This window comes from Acanthochromis polyacanthus, chromosome 13 (genome assembly GCF_021347895.1).
Source record: "Acanthochromis polyacanthus isolate Apoly-LR-REF ecotype Palm Island chromosome 13, KAUST_Apoly_ChrSc, whole genome shotgun sequence".
NCBI lineage: Eukaryota > Metazoa > Chordata > Actinopteri > Pomacentridae > Acanthochromis > Acanthochromis polyacanthus.
Window position 1 is genome coordinate 17,162,747 of NC_067125.1, and position 21,348 is coordinate 17,184,094.

General features: G+C 43.3%; 1 protein-coding gene across 17 annotated transcripts in view; it reads left to right on the forward strand.

The window, feature by feature from the left end:
- mecom (MDS1 and EVI1 complex locus) overlaps window positions 1-21,348 on the forward strand; it is a 132,295-nt gene that overhangs the window by 92,425 nt on the left and 18,522 nt on the right. For 16 of the 17 annotated variants that reach the window (XM_051958031.1, XM_051958033.1, XM_051958035.1 and 13 more), the window contains exons 3-5: window positions 13,138-13,272; window positions 20,363-20,465; window positions 20,650-20,763. In XM_051958031.1, coding sequence (XP_051813991.1) covers window positions 13,138-13,272; window positions 20,363-20,465; window positions 20,650-20,763 — 352 coding nt within the window. Of the gene's footprint in view, window positions 1-11,114; window positions 11,662-13,137; window positions 13,273-20,362; window positions 20,466-20,649; window positions 20,764-21,348 lie in introns of those variants that run through there. The other variant, XM_051958038.1, reaches the window with a different exon arrangement.

A 21,348-nucleotide genomic window follows, 5' to 3' on the forward strand; every position in this document is an offset into this window, starting at 1 on the left:
GTAATTATACATAATGATAAATGCATCTATCATTGGCCTTTCTCTGTGATTTTGACTCTGAGTTACCTTAAGGAGTTCAACTTCAGTTGTCCTCTGCAGGGGTGACCTCAGCAGCCAACAGTGGCAGCCGTTTTCCTCACCAAGTGTTTGACAAAGATTTCAATCTTCTGTGCCCTGCTCATACCATTAACCACCGTTATGACTGTTTTCAGCAAGCCTGTCACTTTGTTTTTGTTGTTCTTTCTTCAAATGTGTTCCCAGCCAGGCTCCTGTACAATAACTACAAAACAGATTCAGTAAAACTTGGATAAAGTATAGCTGCGATTTTGCCTTGAAGACCTGACCTGTATCTTTTTCACCTCAGCTCACACAAAGCTGTTGCTGTCTCTTTTACACACTCACTTCAAGAAGTATGTGTACTTGTATTCCTCCCTGTCACTGTGTTTATGTGTAAAGTATGACTATTCTGTTTCAGCAGGTCATCTTTCCTCTCAGACCAGACAGAGCTAATTAAGAGTCAGGAAATGAGTCAAGTCCCTGCAATAGTGAGGATGATGTTTAAAGGAAATGACCGCGGATGACCAACTGAAGAGGCGAGCTGACTGAACCCGGGTGGGCATGTGTACGTGTCTGTGATCCACTGTGTTGATTGCCAAACGTATGGCAAAATGGAAAATTTGCTGTGCAGCCTGCTCCCCTCGGACGTATGATATAATTTCTTGTAACAGTGTAGAGTGAAGGTTGTCATGAATAAGTCTGAACTTAAGTCTGAAGTGAGTCAGAGAAATATGTATGCCCACATGAACCAACACTGCAGCTGAGAAAATGGGATCTGCGGCTGCTGTGGAATGATAGACCATGCTTGCAATTTGAGCACTACACAAGCAGGACTTGTACATTTTTATGAAAGACAGTTCTTTTACGCTTTTGCAGCTGTCATTTCACCTGAATTCAACAGTCTCCCTTTTTGTCAAAACAACTTTTTTGCTGCACTGTTTGTACTACACGTTCTGTACTTTGTGAAAACTGATTCTGGATGTAATGACATGGCTGACTAGATGGTTTCTGTGGGATTTGTCTCGTGTTCTTTGTTGTAGAACATACTGTACCTTCTAATGCTGTCATAGTCATTCAGTGAACTCGGAGATGATATTTGATTTACTTGGAATTTGGGCTCACTATCATGTAAACAGTTGTTTTGCTCACATTGTTTTCTGTCTTCCTCTGTACCAGCTGCTTGCATTGTATCCACCAGAACAGCAGCAATAGAGAGCTGAAGGAGGAATGCTGATCAGATGAGAATTGGTGGTAGGTCGGTGCATTTGTCAGTTTGCGAGTATGTGTTTGTGTTATTCCGAATGTGTGGCAGATCATTTGGTCTGCTGCTTTAAAACAAAAGGGCTCTGGTCCAGTTTACTCCCGTGGGGAGGCTACCTTTGGTCTGGAGAGAGAGAGAGAGAGAGAGAGAGAGAGAGAGAGAGAGAGACAGGGAGAGAGAAAATGACACCACGTAGCTTGTTGGGCTCTCCAACACTCACTCCTCCACACTACTTTATGGGAGGGTCAAGGTAGTTAACTAGTGGCAGGCGTTCAGATGGGTTCTGCTCTGACTTCAAACAGGGAACATTATGGGCGTGTGCGCTCACAGGATATTGCACTGTAAGGCCACTGAACATGGCTGGGTTAGAGAGAGGAGGCTTTGTATTGAGCCCATTAGAGCCCTAAACCGATACTAATGAAGCCGTTTCCTGTACAAACGGAGCGGCTCAGGGGAAACTGGCTCTAGCTTTTAATAAGGCCCTCTCCAATCCCAGTTAAGATGCTGGAATTTTTTATCTGAGTACTGAGTGGGTTACCACTGGTTCCAAGCAAAACCTCCCATTGGAAAAGTTAATTACGCATGATTAATGGAGCGTTTTCCTTCCAATGATATCTGTGACAGCACAAAGCTGTCGTAAGGCTTGTCAGGCCCAATTCGAGCTGAATAAGTATTTATGTGATCGCATGTGATGGGCCTCCTCTCACCAGCACCAGCCCTCATCAATCAAGCCCTGCTGCTCGCAGTAGTGGGAAATTGGTCTATCAGCGCGGCTACCCCTCCACCCCTACTGCCACCACACTACCACCGCCACCTCCCTCCCTCCCCATTCAATCAGGCCCGGGGCTACAATGCTTCTTTAGCTCTTACTTCTGACCAACGCAGGGGTCACGGGGGGGAAAGTGGGAGCCAGAGCTGAGCCCATCCATTACAGCTCTTGTTTCTCTCGGTGGCAGCCGGACGACGGGATTCTATTAAGAGCTCCGTCTATTCAGCACCGAGATTACACCAGGGCCCTCTCTCCGAGCACACCTCACCACCAACCCCCGAGCCCTCACCAAAACCCTATACCCACCCTGGGGGCCTTATAGCCCCCCTCAACGCTGCCGCCGCCAGCCCACCGCTGCTCAGCCGTGCTTCCCTCCACCTCACCCCTCTTCTTTTTTTTACACTCCCCCCTAGTAGTGTCCCCCACTCCAACAACCAGAATGACAATAATCACTGAGAGAAAGATAGAAAAAGAGAACGAGACAGAAAGACAGGAGGAAAAGCTTGCAGGAGAATGAGAGCAGACACTGCAACATGAACCTGCTCCTGGTTGGGATGTGGACAAGCACACTGTCTGCCTGAGCGCGGACAAGATTTGGCCTAGAAACACTGCCACACGCACGCACACGGCTGCAGGGAACGAACGCACACACACACCAAAATCATAAGCATGCTCTCCATCTCAAACAGACATAGAGCCTCAGCACCTGGCTGGGAGACCGGGACAATCTCCGCTACAGTATAAACACACTTAGATGGGTAACATCGCAAACACGACTCTGCTGCAGTTACGTCGTAAACACCCACCGACACCAGATCAAACTGCCACTCCTGCAATGTTTAAGGAGCTCGTTTGTCTCCTGCCGGCCTGAAGAGACTCTTCATTTACTTAATATGTGTTAGCACTTGAAGAGAGAGAAAGAGAGGGGAGTGCTGCTAGGGTCGCGCCCCCGCCTGGATGGATGGGGGTCTTCCTGTCAAGGAGAAGGAGAGAGACAGCGCTCCTGTCAAACAAACAGAAATTTAATACGTTGCTTTCTATCAGGATGTCCACTGTGTGTACATACTCTCTTGGGCTTGATTATGAATAACCCCCTCTATCTTATAAACAAGTGGAGTGAAGGCATTTATCAGGGATAGAGAGGTAAGGGTGTGAAGGTGGAATGTGCTCTCCTCCTGCAAGAGCCTGCTGCTGTATTCCTGCATGAAGGGGATGATAGAGGAGAGGAGAAGAAGAAAAAAAGGTGGATCAGAGGTTGGAGAAGACAGGAAAGAGAGCCAAAAGATCTAGGATCAGAGGAGAAAGAAGAGTATTATGGAAGGAAAAATGTGGAGCAAATGAGTTTGTCCTGGGCAGAGAGAGGGCACTCAGGGTGGGGCTGTGTGTGGTTCACTCTCCCGGCACTTTGCTGCATGGTTTGGAGTTGGCAGCCGGCATGCGGGTTAACAGGATCGGAATGCTTCTTCAGTGGCAGCGTAATCAGCCCCAGCTTCCTCTGATTCAGAAACCGTAAGGCCTCGCTCTCCATCTCTTTTGTTTCAGCTGGGCTCCGCTGACAGCACGGAGGAAGCAGCCGTCTGACGGTCAGGGGAGATGTTGAATGTGTATAAACACTGTGTCCATGCAGGCAGAGAGAGAGAGAGAGAGAAAGAAACTGACAAACCTCGAACGTGTCTGTGTGTTGATGGGCGCTCGTGCCATCTGTGCACATAGATGCACACACTTGTTTGTGTGTCTTGGCGCTGTTTTGCCCACATCGCCGGCCTCTCCCAGGGGAAAACACGCGAGACGTGAGTGAAAGAGGCTGTGTGAGGGATACTGTGCACACTAGCTGTCAGGCCAGTCATCTCCAGCTGCCCGCCTGAGACTTTTGTCTTTGTTAAATGTTGTGTGACAATGAGATTTTCCAAAGTGCCACCTAGATAAAGAAGTGGATTGAGAGAGAGGGAGAAGGAGGAGGAGGGAGACTCTGATAAGATGGTCTGGTCATAGTCCAGTAGCCCTTCATCACTGCTGCAGCCCCAGATATATCTCCTCTCTGTCTCTGAAGCACTCCCACACACACCTTCATCACTTTGTCTCTCTCTCGCCTTCACAAACTCATACACATACCCAACAACAATCTCAATACACACACACACACACACACACATGCACACACAAATGCACCTCTATTCCATCACCACAGCTCTAGATCCTCAATCGATCCTCACAGCACCCTAGCCCCCGGCAGACACCTGCAGGTGATTGATCCCCAAATCAGTCCCTCACAACCCCAGTGCCATAAAAACCATAACAACCCATCATAAAAGCAGATTTATCTTCACCTAGCACTGGGCCTCACGGTTAGAATATTAACCCAAAAGTGTATGACACTAGAATGATTGGTTTGGAATTGAATAAACCTGGGGAGTATCGACGGACATGTCTGATGGCTCATATCAAGTCTGACTGCTGAAATGTGCCCGGTGAGATTGCATTGTCTCAGCACAGGGCCTTCTGGAGACATATAGACAGAGAACTTTTCTTGGACTGTTTGCATCTGTTCTTGAATTTACAAGTCTGCATGTGTCAGGATTAGATGATAATTCAGTTCGAACATTTAACAGCTTTTGACAGAACCGCATATCATTTCAAAACTGAGTTATCCCAAAATAGTCTTTACCCTTTGTTCTTGTGCAGTGTATCACAGAAAACCATAGTTGATTGCTGTGAGCATCAGTCTGCACACATTTTAAATTTGATGCTAAATCAACTAGTACTCTATGATGCATTTTCGAAAGATGCAAAGTGTCATTAAAATTTTCAAAAATGACCATCGCATGACCATATGACACTGATTTCTTTTGTTTTCTTGTTAGTTTATGTGTTTTCGTGTGTGTCCACACATTATTCCATGTGTGTGTTCCTGTAGGAAATTGTGCCCAAGCCACATTTTAATGAGAGCTTTGGATGAGAGCGATGCCAGAAGCATGGTGTACTGGCACCAGCATCAGCATGTGCCCTGTGCTCGGCAGTGCAACAAGCTCCCGGGTTAAATATAATCCCAGTCTAACTCAGGGGCCTCTTTGATGCTACTGAAAGCCAGTGAAGCCTTTAATGGGAGCCACTCCACGTCCCTGTGTTATGTGTGAGCTGCTCGGCTTTGCTCCATTTTAGGGTTGTTGCAACTGATTTGTTGTTTTGCGAGTTAATTCTGACTTTAATCGTGTCCACGTACGCCGCGCTGACCTCTGTGTGTCGTGTGCGGTGAGGGGTCTCAATATCTGTCATGACAGACACACTGACAACACTTTCACAATCGGCTTTCACAGCAGCATTTTCCCACTTTCTCACGTTGTAGCTTTGACCACTTGTAAATATAGGATATAGAAATAGCCTTTTTTTTTCTACGTGGCACAACAATACAAGCATTTTTCTTTGCTTTAGAAAAAAGAAAACACCCAATAAAAATAAATACACAGAAGGGTCAGTGTATCTGTGTATCTGTTGTTTTAACTAGTTTTCAGCTGGTTTCCTGTTCGGATGTGTTATAAAAATAACCTCCATTCAGCTTTTGTACAACTTTGTTTTCATCCTTCATTAATATGATATCAGCTGTCCATTTTTTCTGTGGAGACTCCTTTCTGTCCCAGTGAGCACCACTTTGTCTGATATCCACCAACATTAAAATATTAGCCTTCCAATTGGACACGGTATATGAAAAGCAGATTGTCGCAGCGTTTCAGCCGAGTCCCGACTTTAAACGTGAGAAGAGAGCTCAATAAATGTAATGAATGTGTGACACTTGAACATCTGAAGTGCCGTGTTCAGTTCCATACCACTTTACCTCTTGTACATAAAAAGGTCTTTTAAAGATGATATCTATGAGCGTTTTAGAGCCAATTTGTTCTCCCTGCGGCAAAAGGCAACATGCTCTAATTACCTCCCTCCCCTCTCTCCTCCGGGCTGGAGAGAGAGAGAGAGAGAGGAGTGAGTTGTTTAAGTTTCCAGTCTGTCCCATGCGTATAGGAGCTGTGTGCCCGCTGAATTTATGCTTCAAAAACGTGACCTTTGACTCCGGTGCAGCTTTATCGCACCCAATAGCCCACATACAGTGTGGCCCTATATGCTGAGGCTCTGTGGAGGAAGTGTCTGTGATTACCACAGCCTGTACTACTTTGTGTACATCGCTGCCACCCCTCATCCCCACCTTCTCTCGCCTCTCAAAGACCCCCGTGCAGCCCGCTCCATCAGCCACATTCCAGCCACTGCTGCTTTAAACCCGATTATCTTTACATTAACTCACCCACTCTCCTCAAATAATTTTTAAAAAGTCGAGCCCTAACAATCCAGTCAATGTCACTGCTGCTGTCAGTGTGGATTTTAGCGCAAGAAGCTGCATGCCACTCACACAATGGAATCCTTAAATATTACCTTCATGCAGATTAGATTATACAGATATACTTGCACTTTTTGGACACATGTATGCACCTTGCAATCTTGCATTGCTGATATGAAACACAGTTTTCTTCCCAGTTTTGTCATATTTTCTGGGAATTTTGTTTATTTGCTTGAGAAATATTCTCAACTTGCTTCCCTCTTTCCCTTTCTTTCTCACTATTTTGCATACTTAATTTAAGAAATTGCAAGAGGACTCTCTCACAGCCTCCTTCACTGAACCGAGATAATTTATGTCTTCTCATAAATCCTGTCAATCCGGCATCATGTCCTCTGATGCCCTGCCTTGTTCCAGTATTGACACTTGTCTCTTTACAACAGATCAAACAAATGCATGAGTGCAAATTGAATTAAGAGACCTGTACTCCCTCCCAAAAAAAACAATCTGATGCAGGGATAAAATACAGCATTAAGATGCAGTGCTCTGCAAGGAGCTGTCAGAGAGAGAGAGAGGAAGAGACAGTGCCAAAGCAAAATGACCGTGGTGCTAATTCAGCAAACACGCCGGGCTTGTTCCCTCACAGGCCACAGAATTTGTCAAGAAATCATCCCTCTCTCTCGCTCTCTCCCTCTCTTTCTTTCTCTCTGTGCCGGAATGCCTGGCTGACCCCCGGCAAATGAAAATAATCCAAAGTAATTAGAAGTGAGCTGGTCTGGTCCTGAGAGCCCCCGGGCGGCCGGGTAAACATGGCGGAGGGTCCGGGAGGGGCCAGCAGAGAGAGAGAGAGAGGTGGGTGAGGAGAGGGGAGGCAGGGAGGGTGCTGACCTTGTCCACATAAAGCAGTGATTTATGAAGTGCAGGGCACAGCAGCAGGGCTTCTGTCTTCTCCCGCAGAACCAAATTACTGAGGTGGAGATTAACACGCCTGCTCACAACGGGCCTACTTCCAGACCCAAGGAAATTTTGTATTTACATTTTCTCTTTTCATTTCCTCCGCTGTGTTTTAATGGTAATTGGGACATATATAAGTCTGTCCTTACAATATTAGGGCTTAGAGTTTGTGCCACTTATTGCATTGTGTCGCTAATATATCTTGATGGGTGCGTTGGATTAAAGAGAAAAGTTGTGCCAACCGTTTCGTTTGAGTTGTTTTTTTTTTTTTTACCACTTCATTGAATGGAGCCAAAATCTGAATGCGCAGGGGGTCGTGCGTAAAGACGGAGTCACGATTTGGAGACTTGGTGCAGCTTTTTTTTTGCAGGTGTCAATAGGAGTTCTTGCAATGAATGGTGGAGCTATTTCATGTGGATTTGGCTGCGATATTTTCTTTCTCCCCTCTTTTTTGCGCCCTCCTGGAGGATGTACTGGAATGCGCCACACAGGCCTTCCACAGTGTTTTCCATTTGGCCCCTCGGCTGCAGCGGTGCCGACTCTGCTCAGCAGCTCCATGCCTGCCTGCCTGGAGTCAGTTTGCAAACCCACACGGGAATCCCCCCCTCTTCTCCTGCCTGTCCCATCTGACTTCTCTAGATGGAGCAGCAAAACCCAAATCACGTTTTTTAGACTCTGAAAACTATCGCTGCCAAGTTATCCAACGGTTAGAAAACACGAAATGATTAAAACAGAGCAGTGTTATCCCGTGAACCTCAGATAATATGAAGCCATTTGATCATAAAAATTCTTCATGTATGAATTGCTTTTTGCGTGACTGAACTCCTAAAATAAACAAGAAAGCCGCAAGCAAAATAAGCAGGGACCCATTTAAAGCAATTTAACCTCCTTTCAAAGAATTTCACAGCACTTTAAAGCAACATTATCCGGATGCTGTATGTTTTAAGGGTCCCCTTAAAGAAGTATGAAACGCTGTGTAGCATGATATAGTCGGAACTAACATCCCCCGAAGCCTGTTTGGTTTGTAATTTGTTGATAAACAGCTTTTCCACACTCGCCGTTTAGTATGTCACAATCATTATGACAAAGGCATGGCATAATTCAGATAAAACACATCTATTTAATCTGAGCACATCAGAATGCTGTTTATGGCGCTTTGCTCAAACAAATATAAATTGGAGCTGTACGCCTTGCAGATCATTCTCGTGCTTTATTAAATGAACAAGTGTTCTAAATTCACCCCCATCGTGTATTCAGGAGCTTTATAGCCTCCTCGTTCAGGTGATTATGCATTCAAACGCACACAGCTGAATCTTTCATGTCCCGTCCAGCAATTTGACGCCTTAATGCAGATGTTTGGTGCTGCAGTTCACAATAAAAGAAATGTCTCCTATCTTCTGAGTCAGAAAAGCTGACTGATAGAGAAACTGATATGAGTTCACGGCTAAAAACGTGATCTATGAACAAACATCTGATTTTTAAAATGTATTATTTAGTGTTTATGGCTGCGTGTGCCCAAATACAGCCCCTTAACGCACAGAACTGCTTGGATTTATTACATCTCTGGAGATAAAATAGTGCAACAGCTCATTTCTGATCAGTCATTAACAGATATTAAAATAGTTTATATTTCACATATGCGCAGTTTATAAAAGTTTGTTTTATCTGATGAAGAGAAACTATCAACATTCAGTTTAGTTTCCTCAACAGCAGCAACAAATGGAATCCCATAATAATCCCTGTCAGCTGAAATGTTCAAATGCATCAGAAATTTAAAAAAAAAAAAAAAAGTTCAGTTCAGTTGAGCACGCCATCTCCTGACAGGGGAAAGAAATGCAGTCTCCCCATCATGTGGCCACGTTTAAGGGGGTCCATCAACTCTTACCCCAATTTACCCCCGCTGATACCACAAAACCTCTTCGTATTTATCCTCGTTTTTTTCACACATTTCTTCCTTTTCGGTTAAAAAGGAAAAAAAAAACAGCCCCTCACACCGCTCTCTATCAGGATCCTCGATCAGACCCGGAGAGGCCGTGAAGCAATCACTTTCCCAGATTACTTGTATTTAATACACAATGCATCATAAAACAAATCCCTCATCCTGACAGGAAGAAAATAGAACAGCTCATTCGACTTGAGCTTTCCCAATTTATGGCTAAATTAAAAAGGGTTCCAACAATGGACAAGTCGAGGAGAGGCAGGAAATCAATGACCGGGCGGACCGGGGTCTCTCCGCGGTTCTCAAGGAGCGCAAAGACGATGGGAATCGGTGGCGGGGTCCTGCCTTATTTACACATGATTTTTCCTGTCCTTCCTGCACATTTGTGCCACGATTTCGTTAAACAATGGGCATTATCTGGGATGGAAGGTCAATGTCACAGTGTGAGGAGTTATCCATCATCATCTGCTCTCATCAGCCAAAGCCCTGTCCTCTCTGGCTTTATAATCTGCCTAATAAACTCCGCTCACTGACAACAAGGACGTTTCTTTATTAGTCTCTCCCCTTGTCCGTTTGATCACAGTGTCTGCTTCAGCTTTAAAACTCCTACATTTAGATAAAAACACTCTGGGAATAAAATCTCCAACATTTTGTGTCGTCTTGTGGGCAGGTGCACAGAGGAGAGAGAGCAGGAAATCCTCACAAATAAAGTAGAGTTTAATTCCAAGATTGAATCTTCTCCAACGATCTCTTTTGTTTTATTTTATTTTATTTAAAAAAACGTTTCATTATGAGCCTTTGAAAAATATTTTGCGTTTTTACGCACAAGGGGTGAAGAGAGCAGTAGCCTGTAGCTGCCTACTTAACAGCCTTTTTTTCTGTTCAAGTCAGAGAAAAGCAGGTGATTAGGTCAATGTCTCAAAATGTGGCACGGGGACTACTAATGGTCCATATGGAGTTTCCTGGAGGTCCTCAGGAGGAACGCTTAACTCTCGAAGTTGCTTTACTCCCTCAACGCAAAAAAAAACAGTTCATTTTTTATTGTACCTCTCATTTTTCTTGCTGCTTTTACGCGCGCTTCCTCTCGCACATGCAACTCAAATCTACATGTTGGAGTAAAAATAAAATAAATATAAGAAGAAAATGAAAACATAACTCTCTTCACAGTTCTGATCTCCGGGTTAATAATGTCATAAAACGGTTCATGCTGGCGCGGCATGTTGCGAAAAAAGTTTGGAAACACGTGGATAATAATGCACCGCTTTGATGCTTATGTTGCTTCATTAAACCGTGCTGCCCGTGTGTGTGTGTGTGTGTGTGTGTGTGTGTGTGTGTGTGTGTGTGTGTGTGTGTGTGTGTGTGTGTGTGTGTGTGTGTGTGTGTGTGTGTGTGTGTGCGTGCGTGCGTGCGTGCGTGCAGTTCATCCTCGTTGAAGCCCCATCCTGACCTCTCCCTGACCCCGCTCACCCTCTCCAACCCCGGGCCCCTGTCACTTTAAAATTTGCTGCGGAGAGGAGTCCCTTCCGACCGGGGGGACAAGGGCTGAAGACAGTCCCGGGTTTTGGAGTCTCTTTTCGGGTCAGCTACATGGATGGACGCGCCGGATCTTTCTGTATGAGACAACTGCCTGAATGAGAAACATCACAGAAACTGTCCGCGACGCGCAAAAAAAAAAAGAGAGAAAGAAGAGGGGCGATGCCAGGCATGAAAACCCCCCTCTTTGACTCGAATATCTCTGCTATCATATAGACGACACATCCCGACTGGCTTGAGGAGGGGGCTGGGGGGGAGAGGATGGGGGGGGGGGGGTGTTGAGAGGAAGAGAAAAATGAAAAGTTGAATGGCTACTAGAGGACACCTGGGTGCGTCAGGACAGGAGGGGTGACAAGAGAGGAGCGGACGAGCCAAACGAAGCGCGCACAGCGAAAAGTTGGGAGCAAGTTGAACGTACCGGAGGGGATTCAGCTCCGAGCCGCGGTGTCTGTAGGACAGTGAGGACTAGAGACACGGAGTCTGAGAGACAATCCGGCGGTGAGAGGATTTTTACTTCCAGCCAACAGCGCTGGTGTCTCAGAGACGGTGAAGCGAGAGCGCACCGGCGAGGAGAGTCGTCCTGCGGCTTAGAGACCTGAAGAGACACCGATAAACAGAAACACACTGCTGCTGCTGCTGCTGCTTTTTTTTTTTTTTTTTAACCATGACAAAAATCTGGAGAACAACCCGCAGCCAAAACTAGTCGCCTTGTTTATTTGACAGTCGAGTTTTGCTCATTCATTTTTGAAAAAAAAAATCTATTACCGGAGTTTTCATCACTTTTTCCAGCAGTTATCATCCCAAGAGGTTTTAACTGCCGCGTTTGAACGGTAAGAGGAAGCTGATTTTGTGGATGAAAACTCAACTTTTGTTTGGGAAATCGGTTTATATTGAAAGCAAAAAAAGTAAAAATCAACTCCTCAGTCGTCGTTATAAACTGTTTGCCGGTTAAATAATCGAAAGGGCTGCAGGGTAATTTGCAGGGTACTTGGGTAGATCCAGACAAAGAGCTTCAAGCAACCTAAATATTTATTCAGTGGCAGCTTATACAAAGGCAGAAAGACAGATTTGTGACCCTGAGAGAGATTCCGTTTTGCATCCCAACAATCGGCTTGTCTTCATAATTCTTATCACTCGCGGTTTCCTGCAATTGATTTGTTTCCCAGCAAAGTTTACAGCTTGTGCATAATAAATATTAGCATCTTAAAACAACTCATAACGTTAACGATTCGTTGAAAAGAAACGCTGTGCAAATATTTTGTAAAGGATGGAAGCTCACTGATGGGATGATTTGCATACTAATCCAGTCCTTTTAAATTTATTGTTATTTTGCTCTTGAGATGTTTGCTTTAGAAGTGTGTTGATGTTGTGAATGACAACAGAGCAATCTTCTCCGTTAATTATTGCCCTTATTATTATTATTATTATTATTATAATTAAAACGAGTGTAGTTTTGTTCGTTTTTTCGTTAAAGCTGCATTTTCAGAAACGAAATTAAACGTCAACTGAAGTCGGTTTTAATCCAAGATAATTTAGTAGTAGATTTAAAATTCGTTTTTTTCTTCATCTTTTCTTTATACATTTTTATTTTCAGTAAATCGAAATAATTAATGAATAAGAAAGAGAGTCAAAATTTAAACTGAAAAAATGAAATCTAATATGTATTTTTTTGCATGATTTCTTTTAGCAGTTTTGTTTGGAATTTTATGGTATTCTTACCTTTTGATTTATTTTTATTTAGGAAGGATTTGTAGTGGTAATGATTTATTGTTTTCAGTTAACATCATGAAATAATATTTATATAACTGACACTTTCATTACTGAAACGGAACCTACATAATTCTTAAAATTTCAAATTTCCCTCAAGGATATATATATATATATATATATATATATATATATATATATATATATATATATAGATAGATAGATAGATATATGCTGTAAATCATCCCTTCGTGTGTGTGTGTGTGTGTACACACACACAATGCATTTTATTGTGTTTTTATGTTATTAATTAGTTTTTAAAAAACACTAATCTTCCTATAAATTACTGTTATAAATATATAAATACACACACACACACACACACACACACGCGCATATGTTGTAATTGGTGTGTGTGTGTGTGTGTGTGTGTGTGTGTGTGTGTGTGTGTGTGTGTGTGTTGCCCCACAGCTCACATTTGAGTCTTATTTCTCTGTGGGAGGTATGTGGTTAGTCAGTGTTTGGACACAGTAACCTGGACTGATACTGATCAAAGTCTGATCTCTCTTTTTTTCTTCTGTCTCTCTGACTCTTTGCAGATCTTGGATGGGTCAGGCCATGTAAAATTCTGCGTGGATGCCAGCAAACCAGATATTGGGAGCTGGCTGAAGCACATTCAGTTTGCCCCTGCGGCCAGGCAGCATAACCTGACAGCGTGCCAGATAGATGATCAGGTACGTGGTGACATGACACTCGCGGCACACCCGGCAAAGCAGCCTCAACAAAGTAAAAGATGAATATGATCTGAGGAGAAAGAAAAGAGAGGAAAAAAACACATGTGGATGACATGATTTTGAACTCCCAAATGGTGATCTTGCAGTCTGGCAAGATGAATCAAGCTTTTAAACTATACTCAGCCCTAAACACAACTCCAATGCCAGAAGGCTTCCCTGTATTTTCCGAAGGCTGTCCTGTCTGCATGCTGTTGTGTTAAAAGGTGTTATTGTGATCCAAGTCAGATAGTCCCATGAGCGGCTGGCCCACCCTGGCTTCGCTTTACGAACACACTGATCTTCTCCCACGCTGCACCGCAGAGACTCCTCGCTATCTGCGTGTGTTTTCCTTCTGTAATTGTGCGCTGGCTTCTGCCGTACAAAGACCACACGGCAGGATCAGAGGCGGCCGGCCGGGATGATAGTTCCACACACTTCCCAGTCACGCTTGCGATATAAACTCTTAGATATGCCAGGAATGCCACAGTCCTTTTGCTGCTCACCTGGCTGTACAGAGGTGCGTGCTGTACACATGGGGGCCCGTTCACCTCAGTAATCCCACAGCCAGGGGCTCCTCCTACACAGAAACACACAGTGGGGCAGGAAGACAAGAGGCTCAACTTTATTTGACGCGTGTGTGGAGCATACCATCACTTGACCCGAATAAAAAACATCATCTAGCTCGCATGTTTGTCATCACTTCTCACTGGTGGTCCTTTTGGATTACTGGTTAAGTGTCACCCGTTGAAAGTTGAGCAAAAATTACATTTCAGTAGCATACTCTGTATCAATTGTAATTTTAAAGTTGCATTTAGTGTGCTTTTGCCTTGCAATAATTTTAGAAATCTTTCAGTAAGCAACTTCCCAGAAACAAATCTCCTGCTCTTCCTTCACACATGTATGTTCTCTTACATTCCTCTTGTGGTTTCAGTAAACAAGAAAGCAAAAGTGGATAGCCGAGGCACTTTACATAAAAAGAATGAGGAAAGAAAGAAGAGAAGCCTTCCAAAAGTACTTAGCCGCTCTCTTATAAAAGACACAGAGAGACAAACAAGCAGAGAGAGCTTTCCTGAGCTGCCCTCTACACGAGGTGTGACTCGCTGTCAACACTGTGGTTCTGCTTGGCTGCCTGTGTAAGGCTCCGACAGGTCACGGACATGGCTATGATGAGGTGATTGTTAAGTATTACACACTGTCACAACACGGCACAATGTGCTGTCTTTAAGCCTTCCGGCCAACATTGGTGTTTTTGAAAACACACTGTAGCGTCTCACAATGGCTGTCTGTATGTTTAAAATGAATAGACTAAATGGGGTGGTCTTGTAAAGCCGCTCTCAGATTTGGGTACTGTCTGTCTGTCTGTCTGTGTGTGTGTGTGTGTGTGTGTGTGTGTGTGTGTGTGTGTGTGTGTGTGTGTGTGTGCGCCTGTGCTTATGAAGGCTGTTTGTGTCTCTGTGCACAGACGTTTATGTGCATTGACTTGTTGTGTGTCAAGTGTTTCACTGTGTCCCTGAAGTGTGTGCACACACCTGTAAGTGCCCGTTGTTTCTACATGCATGCATGCATGAACTTTAGTTTGTGTGTAAGCGCACACTCCACAGGGCTGCAAATTGTTCATTGCGGTTCAGATGACTCCCCACGCTCCTCATTCGGAGCTGGAAACGTTAAAGCGCACAGTACCTGATTCCAACAGGTTTTTACTGCCACGGAGAAGTGCTGAGTCTAAACCCAGCCTCAAACCGCATATTACGCTTTCGCCACAGAACGCGTACCATCACCAGATTTCCACAGAACTGCCTGACCGAGTTACCCAGGGCCCACATATTTCTCCTCCTGCTAAATCTTCCCCTCAGAAACAAATTTAAATAAATCTGCTCATGCCATGCCTTGAACAGACATGATTTGTTTTGTGATTTATTTTAAGACAATGTCATACAATGACAGCAATTTCCAGGTGTGTTGGTCGTTTTTCGGTCCTGGTCCTTTTCAAGCACCAATTTAGCCCTGCCAGTGTGTGATAGTTAAACTGGCCTCCATCCTCTCATTTCTGACCCAGTTCTGTTTATCATAAAAGTTTATGAGCAATCACAGGAGAACGAGGGAGCGAGAGAGGAATGAATGAGTGAGCAACGAGAGGGAGAAGAGGCCTGTTTTTTTCTTACTGGAAGAACTGTATAGGATCCTACCTCTACTTTTCCAAATTTTTCTCATCTGTTCGACTACATTTGCTGTCTGTGTTGTGAAAGTATCTACAGAGAACAAACAAACCTATCATGTAAACAAATAATAACGACAGCGAACATGAGAATGGCTTTGTTTCTATCTTTATTTTTTAAATTTGTCACATATCTGGCATTTAACAACAAAGATTCTTCCATTCCAAGTGGAAGAGAAACAGATATTTAGTGACTTCAGTGGCCCAGATGTCACATAGATTCGGTTTATTTTTATGTAATACTAGCATTCAGTATTTGAAGAAAATGTAACAAGGACAGCCTTCATTTTTTATGACCTTTCTGTTTTATTGCTTTATATATTTGACACTGCTGAGGGGAAAGCAACAGGAAAGACTGGAGAGGAAGGAGATGGCAGGTGTCGCAGTTTTGTGAGTCACACTGAAATTAGTAATTACTTCAACGTGCTACAAGTCACAGGTTTAAATTAGGACCTTTACACAATAAAAGCAGCTCTGTGAAGAGAACCAAATGGCATCCGTGGTTGCTTTTATTTTGTTTTAAAAATCAATGCCCTATAGGTAGTTCTTTTAAAAATATCCAAAGGCAAATAATCATACTAAAGTTAATTGGTAATTATTATATCTTTAACTGTGGCTGGCAGCCTGCTGTTTGAGTTCAAATTTAGCCTTTGACCATCCAGGCCACAGCGCCAAGCTCTCCTGATATCCTCATTTGTTTGCTAATGCACTGAACAACACAGTCTGGGCGCTCCTTACACAGATCCATCCGTGATCAGCATGTTTTGTCGTTAGGATAATTAGGGCAATTAGTGCTTAAAACCCCTCCACTGAGCTCCTCACTCTAAGGATGCAATTGAAGGGAAAATTGATTAAAAGTATAATTAACATCATCCAACGAGGCCCTGAAGAGCCTTTCATAAGACAGTGCAGAGGGATATGAGCGTTAATCTCATCTGCTCTATTGATTCTCACTCAGTATTGAGTGCGATGAAGTGGCTCAGGGGCATATTAGCAAAACACTGACGGCCATTCACCGTGTAGAGACACTGGAGGCTGAAATCATGAAGTGATTGTAACTCTCTGAGATAACAGCCTGAAGCGTATTTGACTGTGAACAATGAACAGCAATTTACTGTCAAAACAAATCAGACAAAAATTGGAGCTTGTGCATGTAAAAACTTGAACACAATGTAATTCCAACATTGAACATTTACATATTTTTATTCCTCTTTTATTTTTCTCAAAATTTCATGCTAATTTTCACAATTTCAGGAAATTAAAACACTTAAAAAAATCACGGTACATTTGCAAAGTTTCTACCTTACATTGATGATTCATGACACGCCAGAATATTTGTTGTTCTTCTTCTTCTAAGGCTGTTCTCTCACAGCTGGCTCAGTCTAACATGAACAGAGCCATGCTGGCTTCCTTACATGTTCATCCAATTTGCTGGAAGCAGCTGCACATTGTGCGCTCATACTCTTTATTGCTATCTAAGTCACGAAATGGTTTTGTTTAGGAGCCAAACGATGGCGACTGCCAAACATACTGTACATGTTGCATGACCCTGGAAGCTACAGGGAGGTCGCAAAACATGTGGACATCTACTGTTGCTGTTACACAACTGCTGAGCAAGCACAAGTAAACAATGCAGCGGTCATTTTTCTCAAATTTAATGATAGTTTGCAATCTTTTTGCTTAAAAATAAACAATGTGGGGAGTTTTTGAACTGTATTCTTAGATCTGTTGTTGTTGCTTTCAGAGACAGATTAGATTGTGGGCTTGGGGCATCCTTCTATTTCATAACTTTTAGATATGAAGGTAGCGTGCGATTTTAGGTTTTTGTACCAAGACCAACGTGGAGACTGAGAGTTCATTGTGGCCGGACAGCGCAAGTGAATGGCATACCTGCTGAATGAGCTGTGTGTGAGCGAGGAGTCGGCCAACAGGGTGTGACCGGGGAAAATGTGACCGTGTTTACTCTGCTAATGACTAATGGTGTCAAGGTAACAAAGTTGTCAGATTATAGCCTCTGATCCTCCTGTGGTTGTAACCTTTGACAGAGGGTGCATGAGAGGGAGAAAGATAAGTGGTGACCTGATAAACTAACATACACGGGTGAAAATAATAATGCTTAGACAGAAAGTAATGAATCCTCGTATCCTACAGTAAAATATGAACTAAATGCCTCGATGTTACCTAGAAAAAGCTTGTGTTTATGGAATATTTTCTCCAATAATTTCTTCTGAATTGTGAATAAGAGGTAGCTTTGATGCTGAGGCTGCAGGATTTCACAGTGTGAACTCAGACACACCGGCTGTGTTATCTACAGCATTATTGTAAGCCGCTGCTTGACTGCTGTGTTAAGGTACTTGTTAGTCTGTCTGTGACATGCTAAGGATAACCCCAAGAGTCAAACACTGTGTCTTTGGAATGAGTCGCTCCCTGTTTGTTTGTGTGTGTGTGTGTGTTTTCACTGTTTATCTGTGGCGACCCTCAAGGAAGAGGTGGAGCAGTTGGGGGAATTTCCCTCCTGTTCGTAATCACTCTGCTTGTACGCTGCCTCAAAATGCATCTTTTTGTGTGGAAAGAGTACAGATTGATACCTGAAAGATAAGACTCAGAGCCAGAAGAGTGTGTTGCACTTAAATAAGTTGGATGTTTTCAAAACCAAACTGAGTTTTCCTTTCGCTGTTTGTTTCTTAATTATATAGCTGCTATTATTATAGCATTTACCTCTTGTTTCTATGAACAAAGTAATTTTGACAGTGTCCATTAATTTTTATGTTCCGAGGATTTACTCGGCACCCTGGTAGCTTTCCAAAGAGCCTCAGTATCAGTCTCTCAGAGCGGAATCCCTGCAGACTCACATGTCTGTTTAAACTGCTCTCTGATTGTTTCTAAATCACAATATTTTCGTGGCCTTCCAGAGGTGACGGCCTATGAGAGCCTGTTTGTGTTTGTCTGTACGGGCATGTCCGCTCTATGAGGGCAATCCATGTTCCTGCGTGTGTGTTTATAGCACACAAAGAGGTTAAAGTAGAGTGTGTCACGGATTAAAGCCCTTGTCCCTCACAGTTCAGTTCCTTTAATTATTTTTTAAAAACAGTGGGGTTGCATACAGCAGTGCCGCTGCCGACCAGGACTGTATTTCTCTTTGACAAACGAGTAAAACAGTCGGCCAACCTTTTTTCAACAGACTTTCCTGTTTAAATGAAGGCAATTGAAAATATTGCTCAAATGCTCAAAAGAAACTGGTGGATTAAGTTTAGTGGTTAATATGTAATATGTCTCTCCTGGTCTAGATAAGTGTAATGACTCTGGTTTAGGCCTGTAATGGGAGTCAGACTTGCAGTGCCATTGCCATCACTGATTTTATTGGCGGCTTACATTTTCTAATGCCTGAATTTAAATCATGCTTTTATGCTACCGCAAAACTACATCAGATACTGTGGCACCAGTCACTCTTCATTAGTCTTAAGCTCCCTTTATTCCAGTGACTCAATCGTGTCATATTTAGTATTACATCATTTGCCAGAAGTAAAAACAATGAAACAAACAATTATAGAATAGTCGACAGAATACGTCATGATCCTAAATGTGGCCAAGATATTTATCATAACCGTCTGTGGAGCCATGGTGGCTCTGGTTTTGTAGTGGCTCTACAAAGGTGGAAGAATTCCATTCATAATCAAAGTATCCATGACACAGGCCTTCCCAGAAGCAATCCCCTCAGCCCCCAGTTGCATTTCTAATAATTCCTCTATAATCATTGTCATGTTGATGCTGCAAAGGAAGGTAATATGTTAAACCTCCAAAGGATGCCAGAAATAACCCCACGTCCGATTGTTTCACAGAGAAAGACTATTGTGTGTCCATGGGAAGCACCACAGTCCCAAGGTCTCTCAGCTGAGTCTTTAATACGATGATGATATTGAGCAGGGGAACCTTTTCGTCGTCTGCCTGTATTGCTTGCAGAAATGCAGTAAAAGCAAGCGAATTTAGATGGAGTTGAACACCTAGAAGTGAGTCATGCTTTTAAACTGAGGTCAATGTTGTACATTTCTTTAATCACTGAGATACTAAATTACCAAATTGTCTTTTTTTAACATCTTGCTTGTTTTGCTTGCTGTTGAAAAAGTGAGAACACTCTGCACACATTCATTTACCACCTCCTGCCCACGCCAAGCTTTTCTCCGTGTGCCTTCTTTAGGTGACGGTATATTTATTCTGCAGTATGATTGTTTGTGTTTTCATTTTGTATTCAGGAAGATGGATGTCTTATATGATGATTAATTACAAGTTAATGACTGTGTGTATTTTCATGTATATGGCTCCTCCCTGTGTGTATGGCGGTGGTATGAAAATCATGTACGATGCCACGTCGATTTGCATGTGTGTGCGTATGTTTGCACAATTCCAAGAGCTACCCTAAGTGACCTCTGCTGGTTTTAAATTTTGGTAGCCTGGCACACATTGTAATGCAGTTTAAGGAAAAAAATCAGAAGAAAATACAGTCTAAACACAAACAGCTGCAATATCCTTACAGGACATCAAAAATTACATCAGCTACACCGGTTTTATCCTATTGAGGGTTGTACGGGGCTGCAGCCTATCTCAGCTGACTTTGGTTGGGGTGCAGGCTGCCAGTCCATCGCAGGGAGACAGACACCTCAGACTCATGACCAGTTCAGAATTGACACTAAGCCGACCATGCATATCTTTGGAGAGCGAACTACTGGGTAACTGGACTAATTCAAAACAGCCGAATACTCTGTGTTGATCTGTATCTGTGTGATAAACTTTGATCTAAAATCACATTTTAAATCCTTCATTTTATTGTGTGTGTTGCAGATCTTCTACAAAGTCACCAGAGAGATTTTTCCTGGTCAGGAGCTGCTACTTTTCATGAAGGCTGAGGAGTATTCATGTGACACGATGGCTCCTGATATTCATGGTCTGCACCAGACACACACACACACACACACACACACACACACACACACACACACACACACACACACACACACACACACACACACACACACACACACACACCTCTGTCCATTGTTAAGATATGTCAACATGTACACCTCACTTAAATGCACAGCATGATAATTTTCCTCCCTTCCACCATGCAGAGGAGAGGCAGTACCGCTGTGAGGATTGTGACCAGCACTTTGAGTCCCGCAACCAGCTGCTGGACCACCAGAAGCAGCCATGTGGGATGCCCCCCACCTCCTTCCTGACCCCAGGTTCGACTTACATTTTTAAATAGATGCGCTTTTTTTATGCCATTGTAAACTGTGAGTAGCTAGGAGTGACAAGAAGGATGTGTAGCTGAACCGGGGGAACTTGACACTAATCATGTGAGGGCTTTGTTTCCCAGAGGAGCAACTGAAAATAAGATCATACAGTAATGCACTGTGGAAAGATGAGTCTACAAACAGACTTATATTGTGTTTTATTTTATGCAAAGAGAGAGCGAAAAATTTAAACTGTGTTCTGAAAAACAAAGTTAAAATCCAGAATGGTGGTGGATCCTTGTCTATACCTGAGGACACAGAGCCAGAATGACCACTACTAAGCCCCCGTTAACATAATAAGCAATATAATGTATGCATTATGTGTAAGAAGAGGTGCAGTGTGATTTCTGTTACAGTGGAATCAGTAACTGACCAGAGCCTGCGGCAATGCAAATATGATTTAAGTAATGGAACAGGCAGCTCTTAAAGACTGCAAACATTCCTCAAGACGTGGACATTTTGACCTTTATTTGACAGCGTACAGTGCAGAGACAGACGGAAAAGCAGGGGAGGGAGAGAGAGTGTGATATGCAG